The sequence below is a fragment of the Apteryx mantelli genome, chromosome Z (assembly GCF_036417845.1).
Source record: "Apteryx mantelli isolate bAptMan1 chromosome Z, bAptMan1.hap1, whole genome shotgun sequence".
Taxonomy (NCBI): Eukaryota; Metazoa; Chordata; class Aves; order Apterygiformes; family Apterygidae; genus Apteryx; species Apteryx mantelli.
The window spans coordinates 28,319,870-28,334,793 of NC_090020.1; the positions used below are offsets into that span (position 1 = coordinate 28,319,870).

Here is a 14,924-nt window from a genome sequence, read left to right on the forward strand (position 1 = left end):
TATATTTGCTGTTTCAAATAGAGTGCGTTCAATATATTTTGCTACTACTCTTTTTAGCTTTTTAAACCCTTATATTAGGATTAAGATTTGTTAAATATGGTCTTCTTCCCAGCTTATTTATTCTGGTATAGAACTTATAGATCTTTATTTTTCCTAGTCAGAAAATTTGAGTGGGTTCCCCCTGCCATGTTCTCTTTTTAAGCAGGGGTTTTATATTAGCTTCTTTCTGGTCCTTAGTAGATACCTCTCTTGCTGTCAGTAAGGAGTTAAAAATTCTTGCAGCTGTTTTTTTAATACTGTCTGCCTTGTCTTTCAGGATTCTGGGATGCTCGCCATCCCTTCTTGGAACCTTCCTTATTTTCAGATGATCTAATTTTTGTTTTAAACTTGTTCTGGGGTACCTCTTCATTCCAGTAATTTTTCTGTTCTTTACTTGCTTCTCTCCACAGAAACCTTATCTCTGTTTCTGGCACGTTTCTTTTCTCCCTGATAAATAATAATAAAGAAAAGAAATTCTCAGTTTCCTAGCATTCCTCACTTCTGTGATTAAATTCCCTCTACTGTCCTTTAAAAGACCTTCACTAATATCTTTTTCGTGTTTAAGTCAGACTGATATAATTTAAGGTAAACAGAGACAATTGTGATTCTCCAGTCTGACCTCTTGCATAACCCAGTCTATGGGTTATTCTTCCCTGAATCCTTCTTCAAGTCCAGTGGTTGTGGTCAACTCTAAAATAATTTTTACAAACACTTCCCATCTTTTTTTTGAAATTTCCAGTGACAGAGAATCCACTAAAATCTAGGGTAAGTTGTTCTAATTACCCGTACCCATTAAAATGTTTCACTTGCTGTCTGAGTTCTTCTGGCTTCAGCTTCCAGGCATTTGATCTTGTTGTATATTTTGCACTAATTTGCCATGCTCTGTTTTCCAGCAGCTCATGTTAACCAGCATTAAATATCTTACTAATTAATTAACTAACAATTAGTTTAAATACTGTATCAATCGCTTTATACTAGATAAAAACCTAGCAAATAGATGAAATTATTAGGGCAATGCTGCTTACCCTTTCAAAATATTGACACTTTCAGTCTTCTGGAACTTCACCAGTGTTCCAAGACTTACTAAAATCAGCAATACAGTATAAAATGTTCTCTTGTCAGCTCTTGTAAAAGTCTTTGATGCTTCCAAACTTGCTGATTTAAACATGTCTATCTTCAGCAGTGATTGTAATAGTTATAAATAGGAAGATGATTTATTATCATTGTATGTTCTGAAAACTTCATTTTGATTTTTTTCCAAAAAGAGAATATTTAGTGAAATATCTATTTTCTATACAGTACTAGTAACTATTCTATTATTTCTGTACAATTAAAACAGAGCTCTTTGGGAGCTCTTGTGGTTTTGATATACTTGAAAACAAAATATCTTTTTTATTCTGCTCTTGTTGTAGGCTTCACCATTTGTCCTTTGTCTTTCCTTACCACCTTTATGCACCTTCTGTCCTCTAATTTTTATTCATTGCTATCCACTTCACCTTTTATCCATTCATATTTTTTATTTATTACTTCCTTCACTTGTCGTTACTTGTTTTGTGGACCAGTATATCCTTCCTCAGTTTTTTCTTAAATCTAGTAAAATAATTTTATTTTTCTCAGTCCTCATTTGTAGTTTTCTGCTTAGCTAATTTCATTTTTTGTGCATTCCTCTGATGCCTGAATAGCCAGAGTTTTCTTGATCATTGTCTTCCATTCTTTTCAATTAGCATGGACTTTCTGCTTTTACAGTATTGCCATTTCTGTAGGCAGCATTGCTTATTTTTGAAGCATTTCTCCCTTTTGACTTATGGTAGCACCAAAAACGCTTGGAGGTTTTCTCACCTTCATTGTTGTAGACTTTCTTATGAAAATGGAACCAAGAGAATTAAGCTCAATAATTTTTTAGTTTACTGAAGTATAATACTCATCATTTAGAATTTATGACATTGTGCTCGTATTGCAGTTTTATATTTTACTGTAAGGTTTTGAAAGACATACTTTACAAATGAATGGTCAATTGTTATAGTCAGAATGAATGGACATTATCCCAGAATTAGGAAAGTAATGAAAAGATTTTATGTAAACATTATTGAAAAGGTGTAAAGATATGCTGCTTCAAAAGTGTTCTTAATTTGGAGTCTCCATTCGAGATCTAAGACTGGAGTATTACAGATAAGCAAAAATACCTTTTAATTGAAATCCATCAATTCTCTAGGTATTGATTAATCAGATCTTCCATTATTTTCGGAGTGATTCAGTTGCATATGGCAACTTTAGATTACACCAATAAAGTTCCTCATTGTGCACACTGAATAATAAAAGCATACACATGCTGAACAGCCATAAAAATTTACCCAAGTCTCTTGACCCTTCATTTACCAGAACTTAATTCACAGCCTGACTAGTCTTGGGCCAGACAACTTTGGTGATGGGCCTGCCAAGTGGTTTCCTGATCACAAATGTAAGAGAGTCAGACCATAAATATGTCATCCACCACTCTTTCCCATACTATGTTTAAATCAGTTGACTTCTGAAGCACATAACCTAGCTCAAGGTGTTTTCTGCTGGTACTTTGCATTTGAAGGCAGCCTGTTCCCCCTCCCAACACCTTCAGTGACAAAGCAGAGCAGTGCGCACTCAGTGCAGTGAACAGCTTTCTGTCTGCATTGTATGCAAACCAGTTATCCCTGTATGAGAACAACCCTGTGCTCCCGTTATGCCAGAGTCCAGTGAGAATGACATGAAATTGTGGAATCAACCCTTTAAACTGAGAGTATTGAGCAATTTCAGGTACCAGCTGCAACTTTTCCAAGTCCTTTCAACACGCATACACCCACTCACCGAGAGTGGGGCATTGCTCTCACCCGTGTGTCTCTCTTGCTCGTAGTGTGAGCAATCATTTTGAAAGCAATAATGGTAACATCTTCATTCTCTTCTCCAAGTTGTCTACTAAAATTCACTCCTCCAAAAGACCTATCAAACCTCGTTTCCTTTGGAAAGAAGACTCCACTGAAACATGAACTGAACAGAACACAGAACTGAAAATTTTGAGCACAAAGTTTTCCAACTGCTATAAAATGCTAAAAGAGTCTAGGACAAAGAAGATGCATGCTCATTTTCATTGCTGGATCATACATCCTTTTCACTGCATCATATCTCACCTCTTATTTAGATTGCTACCCTTTTTGAGGTAGAAATTGTCTTCCTATTTTTCTGCAGAAGAATCCACAGCTTGCAGTAAGTGTAAAGTGACAAGTAATGATAGAACTAAAGATTATTGTTAAATTTCAATTTTCCAAATTCTTTTATGCATATTAACTTAAATGCAATATACAGATTAGCTATGCAGAGCTTAAGTTCATGCCATTACATGAAAAGAGTAACAACATTTAATCAAGACGTATGATGGTTCAGTTTATGAAAGTGGGATTCTCATATTCAAAATAGAAAAAAATAAGGACTACTGCAGTAAATCAGGAAAAAATATAGTGACCTGACACGGGATTTGCAATCAAAATTAATGAACTCATTCTCGTTTACTCACATGTAACTGAGAACAAACTCTGATGTCATATGAGATTCTGCAACATAGTAGTACAGAAATGTAGATGTGATATTAAGGGACTGTGCATGGCTACTACTTTATAGTGCATGGATGCTACTTTATAGTGTCAGATTCTCCAGTTCCTGCTTATTTTTCCTTAAACGTCTCCAATTCTAATGTCTTTTTTTTCCTTTTCTATTTTTCTATCCAATGTGTGCAGAGTATATTATGAGGTGGATACCCAAACAGTCACCAAGTGAACATGTTAGGAACTCATTGTGTGGATTAGAAAGGGACAAGTAAAAATTCTTATTAAAATGTTTTGGCTTCAATGTGGATTAATAAAAATACCCACACTTTTATAAGTACCCAGAGACTTTTTTTCCCCTTTTCATGTTACTGCATGTTTTTGTAATTGTTACAAATGTGGCTTGTAACATAATTTTAGGAGGTTTTGCAATTTTGGAGGTTTTTCAGTCTTGTACAATCATAATTAGCTTAGTAAATAGGAGAATAATCTCATTTACACAACTCTTCCACATGGAGCTTATTTTTACTGACTTTGGACTAAAGTAAATGACAACAAATTCTGGTTTGTAACAATTTGAGCTGACAGTCACAGTGAAACACACACTGATGTTAGCATCTTGCATGAGTCCTGCTGTCTGCGGCCCAAGGAATATACTCACCATACACTTAACTTGATGCTGGTCCAAATTGTATTGCAGTAAATGTTTGCCCATTATGGACTGAGTTTCCAACATTTGGCTGCATTATATACATCCAAAGCATACAAACATTTTTCAGAGACAGTTGCATGTATGCCTTTTACATAGACAATTAGAGACAAGAACTTGTATTATTTCTAGGTCTTTTCAAGTGCATCTGCAAAGCGCAGGCAGAGGTGCAGAAACTCACCCTCTGGGACAAAGGCAAATGAAAGATAGGTAAAGACTGTAAAAATATACTTCTTTATGGAGGTCATCTTTCAGAACAGAGTGAGTGTAGAAGCAATAGCCAAAGACATACATTTGGCAATGTATTTTTTCTATTCTTCTCTTCTCTGCTATTTTGAATGCAGGACAAACCTGGAAGATAGTTTTCCCACTTGGGCCCGTGCAGCTTTGCATTATTACTTAGAATAGGCATCTTAGAATATGTTCAGTACAACCTAGGTATTGTTATTCATCTTGGCCTTCAGTGTGTCAAAGATGTTGCACAAATGCATCACAATTCCTTTGAATTCCTTTTTAAAATAATTTCTGAAAGTGTTAGTGAATTTGCAGGTGAAAATCCCTCACAGATAAAATTTGTAAACCTATTGGATGTGACTCATCTACTAAAAACCCCATCTGTACTATTTCTTTACTCCATAAAACAGTAGTTTCATCTGCTGAATTTCCTTCTCTTTTAAGATATATTTCTGTCTTGCTGACAAGCTTTTGCTCTAAACAGAACTTGAAACAAATATCAACAAAAAAAATCTCTTCTCAGTTCTTAAAACACAAACAAATAATCTGGTCTTGTTCAGAAACTCTTGCAGAGTATCGAGGTACAACATGGCACCTTCAGCTTTGAGTAGATAAAGAAACACCAAGGATGTGGGAAAAAGCAGATGGTTTTTGTTAAACCCTTGTCACTTCAGGGACACAGGTTGGTAGAAACCAGCATATCCTGAGGAATTACAGAAACAGGTAAAAAATGATTCAATCAGTTCAGAAGGCTGAAGCCATGAAATATGAAATATCAGTGAATAAGAGGGTTAGGACAGGAAGAGTGAGCATGTTGTCTGCTAAGGAAAATCCTATTTTTGACCTCAATCATTAACCTCTCAATAGATGAAACTATGAGGAGATTGATGGTACAGCCTTAATATTAACTATTCAGGAATGGCATCTCCTTAAATCTTCAGCGCAAATTGCTTATTCAAAACTATTACAGTATGTTTCTACAGTTTTTCTTCAATAAATCTGTGCATTTTCTGAAAGCTGCCTGACTTCTACATATGGCAAGGATTACAGTACATTTTCATGATTGCTGTAACTTTTTTCTGACTTTCATCAAGGTGTCCTAGGCTGTTAATCTCATGTTGATTAAACTACACCAGCACCAGAAACATTGTCATTGCATTCAGTCAAATCTGGTTGATTCAGAAGAGGTAGAAGTAGATGTAACTCAGGGTCCTAGAAATATTACATGGATTGATTGTGGGTAATCCAATCGGTGTTTTCATAGATCAGCAGTTGTTACAGTATTTGAAGCATATAGATGTGTTGTACACAACAAAAGAATCAGAAATTGCTGCTCCTCTCCACACTATTGAGGGGAATGACAGCTCACAGACTATAATGACAGCTTCACGGGGCTGTCAAGTGTCACGTCCTTTTTTTGTGATTAATGATGTTGCCCTCATGCGGTTCAGGAATCTGGAGCATCATTTTTCTTCTCAAAACTCACTTGCCTGTTGGTGGTCCTGTTCTCTTTTTTTCATGAGCTATAGACACAAGACATCTCTGACACTGAATCCATAGTGCCGAAAAGCACGCCTTAGATCTTTGAGGTAATTTACACCTAAACATCTCAGCTCCTGTCAGCAACTTCCCTTTGAAATAGCTCAAATGGGATTTCCACTTAGGAAGCTTTCTTTACACGTTTTCTGCTGAAGTATTTGCTGTGCAAAAGAGAGCCATAAGGGGTTGTAGTCCAGACTGCTGCCACAATGTCTGCTTGGGACACGAGACCCCATTGCAGAATAAAGAGATGTCATGCTTTTATTATGCTTGATGTCTGTAGGTACAGGGCAATAAAAACTGAAGCGTGTTCTTCTTCCAGAGGATGAGAAATGCAGATAGCACAGTACAGTGTTGTCTCACGACACACACAAGGCTGTCCCTTAATGCAAAGCCGTCATGGGGGCACTTCTCCCTGCCTGAACTCCTGCAGGCACTGATATCCTTCAGTCCTCTTTGGAAAGTGGACAAGAAGCGCCACTTCTTGGCAGGGGACAAGTTCCTTCGCCAGGAATGGGACAAGCATGGACCTGTCCTTTTTGCCCTCCCTTTTTCCTGGTCTCCTTTCCACTCCCCACCTTTTGTTTTGACCATTGTTTCTCCAAAGGAGTTACCTGATGCTTTCATGTCACTATTTGTGTGCCTATCATCCTGCAAGCCTTGGCTATTCACCTCCAAAACCACTCCTTGCATCTGCACACATAGGCAGTGTAGTCGTAGGGTGGTTCCTGCTGCTGTTTCATCTCTTAACATTTTCAGGGAATGTATGGGATGTGGATGCAGATAGGTTTTCCATTAATTTTCCTTGTCTAAATTTATGAACAACTGATAGGAGAGGAGGCAAGAGATAAAGAAATTATATGAGCATTTTATTTATAGGGATCATCTTTTAGTTGGTAAAAGATGAAAAAAATAATGCATATACATATATGAAAGATATTAAATAATAGAGAAAAAAAGGTTCTTTCTAGACTTCAGTATCCTTGAGTCTGGCCTTTGGTAAGTCCAGTAATTTAAGGGTATGACATTATAAGTGCTTTAATCCTTGTTTTTCAACGTCTAGAACCTTCCATTTTGTTTCACTTAGTCACTACTTGCTTTCAACAATCATTTCATAGGTCCTCTGAACTTCTTTTATAGAAGTCCTTTGTATTAGCCTGCACAAGTTTACATGTCATTAAAACTTTCAGCAGTTTTATACCAAATATGTAATACATATACTGCTGAATACTGTGAATGTATATGTATAAAACCTGTATGTCCTATTTGCAACTGTCTGTAATGTGCTCAGATGGTACGTGGCTATTTTTTAAGATCATACTTTGAGTAGCTTCCAGTTTTGAAACTAGACAGATATTTTTACACATCTTGTACTTTTTTGTGTGTTTTGGTTCCCACTCTCCTGTGATCCAGTCCTTCCCCCGTCTTTTTGTGGGTGTCTGTGTTGCAAGTGAAGTATAGCACTAGTAAATTAAATTAAATGGAAACATCTGCATGGATTTCACCTGAGCATCTGTTAGGTGGTCATGACTTCTTGTCTCCACTGCCTTGCTCTTGCTAGGAACCACTTCTCCAGAAAGAAGAGTTTACAGTAGAATCACTTTAGATTAATCTTGCCTGAAAGAAGCAGCTTCAGAGTGAATACATTTTTGTGTGTGATTTATTGCCTTACAGAAAATATCAACCTAAAATTCTTTATGAGGTAGGAACATCCTAACACTAAGTACAGGACTGTGTCTTTTTAGTTGCTATTGCATATTATGGCTTTATGGAGCCACTAAGATCATATATTAAAATATGCAGTTGCATATAATTAAGCAATATATAACAATTTAAAGCTACAAATAACTAATTGGCTTGAGATCTCTAAGCCAAATTTGTGATTACCTCAGGATTTTCAGATGAATTGTTGCTTAATTTCATGTGAATTATTGCATAAGGAAGGAAGGAAGGGACTGTGGATTAAGTACAGCAGTTAACATGAGCATGACTGTATTCTGTTCTATCACATACTTCCACTGTGACTTCAGGCAACCCCATTAACCCATCCATACCTCTGGTTTACAGTCTTAAAAATGGGCATAAACAATCTGTGTGATGGGAACACTGTGAGATTTAATTCGTTCCAATTTGTAAAGCACTTTGAGATTCTTGGATGGAAAGTGCTCTATAAATGCAAAGTAATAGAAGAGCAGAATTCTAACCATTCTGTTATAAAACCCCGTGCATGTTTTTTGAGTTTACACATCTTTTGTTGGTCATGCCATGAAAAAAACTGAGACTAACTTATGTTTTCAGTGCGATACAGAGAACACTTCTCCAAGTTCACGAATGTCTTCAAGCTCTGAGTAGAAAATGAACATCTAAAATCATGTACTCAGAAGGCTTTTTTCCTTCTTTGTGGCGAAAAAAGAAAATACCCTCCACTTACAGGCAACTCATTCAAGCAAATGAAACCTGTTCTGATTTCTGAAGCTGTGTTCTAAATTTCACACATTCAATTTCTTCCAGATCACCACAGACCTGAGACAGCGTTGCACAGACAGCCATACGGGAACCTCAGCCTCTGCACCTATGGCTGCAGGCATCATTGCACTGGCACTGGAAGCAAAGTAAGATCTGAGCTATACTCTGGAAAAAAAAAATTTAATCATACAGATGGATTTTTCTCGCTTATCTGGCACTTTTTATCCAGGGATCTCAAAGTGCTTTAGACACACTGTGTATTAGAAATTCACAGTACCCTTCTGAAGTCAGGAAAGATCAGTGCGCTCCCCTTACATGCAGGAAAGCTGACACCATGGTGATGAAGGCAGAGTACTCAGAGTTTTGAAATAACTTGAAATGGTGGTGAGCACAGGTAGTTTCCACTGAATGGCTTAAAGTATCCTCACATTGGCATAAGGTGCCCTCAGAGTGCTCCCCAGGATCTGCTGTACTCTGCAGGCTACTGTAGGTCACTTCTTGCATTCATCAGGCTCCTTTTTGCAGCATCCGTTCTTGAATGTAAAAAAAGTACTGGGACATTGCTAGGCTAGTGTGAACACAAAGTAGTAGAATATGAAAAATAAAAATTCACAACTTCTGTGTGTTGAAATGAGAAGTCTATCTCTTCTAATGGGTTAAGTTCCACAGCTTTAAAAACCGTAGATAAATGTAGCTCCTTAGTCCTTTTAGCTTTAGCTCAGAAAATTTCTATTTTATAAGCATTTTGTCAACTGCAGGATTTTTCTCTTTGTGTCTAATATGTATCAATAACATATTTATGGAACACCAGAAATACTGGAGATTTATCAAGTAATTTGTGGTTCAGAACCTTTTACATTACTGTATGCTGTGTTGGATGATACATGCAGGTCTAAGGTGTAGTGCTGCACCCCAAATCCTGCTTGAATTCAGATGTTTCTAAATGCTAAGAGATTGATTCTGTTAAATTCTGAGAACAATCAGTTTCCTTGAGGGCACTCAGTTCCTTTGAAGAAAGTAAAAATTTTGTGGATAATAGTCATTTCAAATTGTATGTCATTCGTAGCTGCAGGTTTATTTTTCCATTTTTAATGTTGCTTTTTTGAAGAAACCATGGGCTGATATTCAACACAGAATATTATTTTTGCTGCTGAGTTACAGCCATGAAAATAAGAAATTGTAATTGAAAAGCTGATAAAATCTTAAGTAGTGGAGCACTTGTATCATTATAATTAGATTTTCTTAATGCAATTGTTAGAAACAAAACTATTTGAAAAGTTAATGTAATGCTATTATTTCAAAAAACATTCTTTTCAATCTCTTCTCAATCTCCGCTGTAAAATATTTAAGTTCATTCTAAACAATCTGCTTATACAGATAAAATTACATGCACCAAAACTTCAATCTGCTGAAAGTTTTTATAATTACTTTTTAATGAATTGATGTTGTTTGTAATTTGCAGCTTGTATCTCTATATGCCATTTTGTGAGCATTTTCTAACAAATCATTGCTATAACTGAAAGTTTCAAAGTATTACTGCACAGAATATCTACAGCCAAGCTAATGCTGACTGTGATATCTTAATACACACTGAGAAGCTTGCTCTTTACACAGCCTTTGTTCTAAGTGTACTTTGGTGAGTGTATTATTGGGAAATCCAGGATACTGCCTCTGGATTAGTATTTTTTTTCCAAATTAATAGTTGCTATGATAATAGATATCTTAGGAACAAAGAAAAGAATGTATTGAAGTTTCACATGTAGTGATGGAGGCAAAATGTGCCAGTATGTGTATATATATCCTAGTCACTTTTTGTATTTGAAGTGCTCTGTTCCATGGTATTAACAAGAGATTCAGGGTGAAAATGCATCAATTTTGCCTTTTTTTCAGATTCTATTTAATTTCAGTAAATGAAGGGTTCTCACTTATTTCCAAAACTATCTTAGGCTATGTATCTGAATAGATACAAATGATGTTAATGATACCATAAACGTGCTCTAATGCATTTCACCACCTCATTTGCATTCCATTCACTAACTTTCCTTGCCTATGAGTACTTACAGCTAACCTTCTGAATAGAGCCACCATCAGGAAATGCAACAAACAAACAACAACAAAAAACATCTAGGGGGAGAAATATTTCTAGTTTTCCCCTAATGTTGGATTTTTCTTCTGTAAATTAGCCTGGCTTCATACTTAGGGTAGTGGGAACATTTGGTCTGGGTAAGTGACAGATTATGGAATAAGGTCTTTAGTATTGCAAGGAGATCATTTCATAATCTATTTAATCTTAATGTCATGGATTTGTTTGTATGAATCTATTTAGTTGATTTTAAGCAGTTTCTGATTTGCATTATTTATTCATTTACTTATTTGAAGATGCAAGTTATAATTTCCTCCTGTGATACCTGTGGAGTTAGGTGATACTAAATAAAAGCTAGGAATTAAAAAAAAAAAGCATACAAAAAGAAATTATAAAGCCCTCTGAATTATTTCCTCCAATACTTGTAAAAATATATGGCATATAAAGGACACCTGATATTGTGGTTCAGCTTAAGGCCCTAACTGGAACTAGTTTTCATTCAGATAGAGTCTGCATTTGCATAGGTTCTTCCTTAAATTCTATATTAGTGTCTGTGCTAGTAATGCTAATGTTTATATGAGATTTTTTTAAGATTAGTTGGAAAAGGGTTTTGCAAGGTTAATTATGCTTTTCCTGCAGCAAATTGGAGCACTTAGTTCTGAATACTTTTCGAATATTTCTGGAATAATGTATAGTTTTATTCCACTGCATGCTGGAAAAATGGATGCCATAAACTATACAGTGGAAGGGTTTTGAACCCAAGAGGTCAGTTTTCCCCAGAAGCCAACTTCTGTTCCTGGGAGACATCGGAGGGCTTAGAGCACACTAGCCCAGCCTGGGTATGAGCTTGAACAGCCAAGAGGTTGCTATAACTCACAAGCAAAAATACATTAAACCAATGGAAAATGAACAAAACAGAATTCCCCTCCAACCTGCCACTTTTCTTGCTTTGATAAGCCCCATACAGTAGGACTGGCAAATAGCTGATATAGGACCCAGTTCTCTTACCTGCCTACTGATTTGAATCTTCCACTTAGTTGGCTTTTCCAACTGGAATCTGCCTCTGAAATCCTGGCAATGAAGAGTTTTGGGAAGGTAATCTTCTTAGGACTCTATTTTAATCTAATGTGAACACACCTTTCTTATGAACCACTTTTTCAGTCCAGTATTGGAATATCAAATGGCAAGTTTTCCTTCAGGAACCAAAGTGCAACTGAGTTTTAAAATTCCTATTTGGAATCCTCTTGGGTCATAGTGCAGAAATGTAGACATGAAACTTCTATTTCACACAGAGAAAGCCATCACGTAATCTTCATATGCTATGGGTTTTTGTGGTATTCAGGTAGTTGCTTGTTTTATCTGATCAGTTCCCAGTGAATCTAGTATCCCCTTAGGTGCTATGAATAAGTGCTTGCTTGCGTATTGCACCTTTTTCATATTCATTATACAATGATGAATTTTGCTAGTTGTAAACCAACAGCTATGAGTGTAAAGTATTTAGTCAGGTAGCAGTATTATTTCTAAAAATAAACTTTGCATTACATAGTACCATCCGCTGTTGATATCAGAAAGACCTCTCTCATTGATAAAGGTTTGGATTCAGGATTTGGATGAATCAGAGTCAGAAAAGACAGTTGGTATGACGCATCTTTTCCAGTGTGCTTTGTGCCATGTTCCTATGGAGAAGCCAAATAAAAAAATTCTTATGCTGCTTCACTGTTGCCAAAACAATAAATTATACATCCCCAAGCAAACTGCATGTTCCATTATTGATAAGCCAATGTGTGTTTTCCAATCCATGATACAATAAACCACAGGTACATGAGTTAGAAATAGCACCTGAAGTGGAAGTATTAATCTGCTTTTTTTCTGCTTTTTCTCTGTGGTATAGCTCTGGAGAGAATCTGTGTTTTCTCACATGTCTCTCCAGATGAGCTGCGTACTTCACTTGTCTTTTCCCGTATGAAGGCAAGGCTGGAACAAGGTAGTACTGGGAACAGATAAAGAATTTCAGTGAATTCTGATAGCACTGATCCATTCAGAGGAGGGACAATGCACCTCATTTTTTTAAAAGGCAGTAAAACTGAGTATAATCACTGAGATGAAAGGCAACCTGAGTTCAAATTGCAAGGGGTCAGGAGTATCAGAGGAAGAGACTTCAAATTTCTGTAAACTGACCAGATACTTGCAACACTTCCCATATTGATTGATTTTCTTACACAGACACCATCAGGAGGGAGAAAAGCGGCATACTGACTGGTTAGGTGCAGTTGTAGGTACAGAGAATATACCTTGTGTCTTCAACGTCAGGAGAGAATTTTGTCCCGGTTATGAGGAGCCTGTTTGTCTGTGAATGTAATAAGGGCTAAAAACGATAAGAAATTTGAAGCCAACTGTGGAAATGCTTTCAGGTGACCTTTGCATATAGGATCCCAGTGTAAGAGAAGGTGACCTAACCTTGGCTAGGTGTTTGCTCAGTTGATGGGTTGTCTGTTAGAAAAGAGAAATTTAAAGTCTGTGAGTTAGAAATCTATTTGTGTGTCTTTTCATTTTTGGAGTAGTTTTAAAATAATGCTCTTAATGATGAGGTATTTGAAAAGTATAAACATAAATAAATGCTTAATTTAGAACCTGTGTTTCTCTTGAGCTTTAACCACCAGTGCCACTTAGGCAATTTCAGTTATTATATTGAGATTCAGTTGGAAGTACTTCCCTGAGTTAAGGTTGCCCAGTGTTTCCCATTTTAAGGTCCTGCTTTCAGTTACATATAACCTTGCCAAAGAGCTAAACATTTGGTCTGAAATTTTCCGTGTAACTTGCTTTAAAAAAGATTTTAGGAAGATTCCATCCAGCCATTTCTTAAACTGAGTCTAGGTTAAAAAAAGATGTTTGACTGTGTTCATTTTTAACTTTTTCATTGAGATTTAGTGTGTCTGCACTTTAGAGCAATAACTAGAAACAGAACAAGTGGATAGCCATTGTTCCAGTGCCAGGGCAATGCCTTTTGCTTTTATAAGCTTTTGAAAAATCTCAGTTGTCATGTGCTCCATTGAGAGTTTTAAGAGTTTGGCAGCTCTATTCCCTATGGTTTCTTGGTTCACTATGTGTTCCTCAGCCTCAGCTTTTCAAGGTTGAATAGGGTTTTCGCTGAAGTTGCTCTTCTGGGTGCTGCTGGCCATTCACACACCGACCTGCAGAAGAGGGATGCGGTCTGTTTTGCCCTCTTTGCACTCCTGCAGAAAGAAAAAAACAAGAAGAGGAGCAGAATCGCTGGACTACAGTCTCCCTGCAGGCTTTCTTTGAGACCCCTTTTAACACAGTGTTGTAGCTCTATTATATTAAAAGTAGTACAGCAATACTGGAATGGGCAGACAGATGAAATCAGTAGCCTGGGCACTGTGATTATCATAGTTCCCCATATTACCCTAAGGTAATGTAAGGCTTCCCCAGATGTACAGTCACATCAATTCTGAAACCTGCAGCTCACCCAAAGTTTTGTTGCAGCTGCTTTCCCATCATTGTCCCTCACTGTTTTTGAGTACTCTACTCACTGCTTTTGAGTAGTCCCATTTCATTCTTCCTCTGGAGAAGGTATGGTCAGGAACATGATGTAGATACCTGTCTTCTCAGAAAAATCGTCATTACTCCTCAGAAAGTCATCAGTATCAACATGCAGATGGGCCACTCATTGTTTTCTTATTGGCGCTGTTTTTTGCATCTGGGAAAAGCATGATACTCTACAGGCTTTGGACTCTGACATCACTGTGTGCACTGCAGATTTGATACAGGTACAAAAATATATGGCTGATTATCCTGCTGTTAGTCTAAAGGAGTATATCCATCATGTTATAGCACAACTGCACTTTCTCTTGATTCCTTTGAGGGTGCACTTCAGTCTTGTTCCCTGAAAAGAGAGCTAGAAGACCACTGATCTTCTTTAAAATGAGTAAAGTGAAGGCTTTAACAAACTGGATGCACATGCTCACTTTTGCAGCAGAGGGCTATTGATTATATATGTGTGAATATTATCAATTATTAATATATTTATTATCAATTATTAATATATTTTTAGCAAAACTTCTTTGGCATGTCTGCTTTTCAACTCTATTCTGTGAGTCACTGCCATAGCTAAAAATAGCACACTTGCTCTTTTGGGAGCATAATTGGCCCCTTTTCAAAAATTCAGCGTGTATGGAAACATAAAGAAAGAGACTGCTACTGCTTTGGGAAGTTAGATGAAATCATTAAATATTGATTTTGGAATTTGGTCAAGATACAGAATCTG

The 14,924-nt window shown here is 36.7% G+C and overlaps 1 protein-coding gene across 1 annotated transcript in view; it reads left to right on the top strand.

Annotated features, from left to right (window-relative positions):
* Nucleotides 1-14,924, top strand: part of PCSK5 (proprotein convertase subtilisin/kexin type 5) — a 259,883-nt gene that overhangs the window by 123,646 nt on the left and 121,313 nt on the right. Inside the window, exon 9 of the mRNA XM_067315277.1 lies at nt 8,602-8,702. Within this exon, the coding sequence (XP_067171378.1) occupies nt 8,602-8,702 (101 nt within the window). The remainder of the gene's footprint in view (nt 1-8,601; nt 8,703-14,924) is intronic.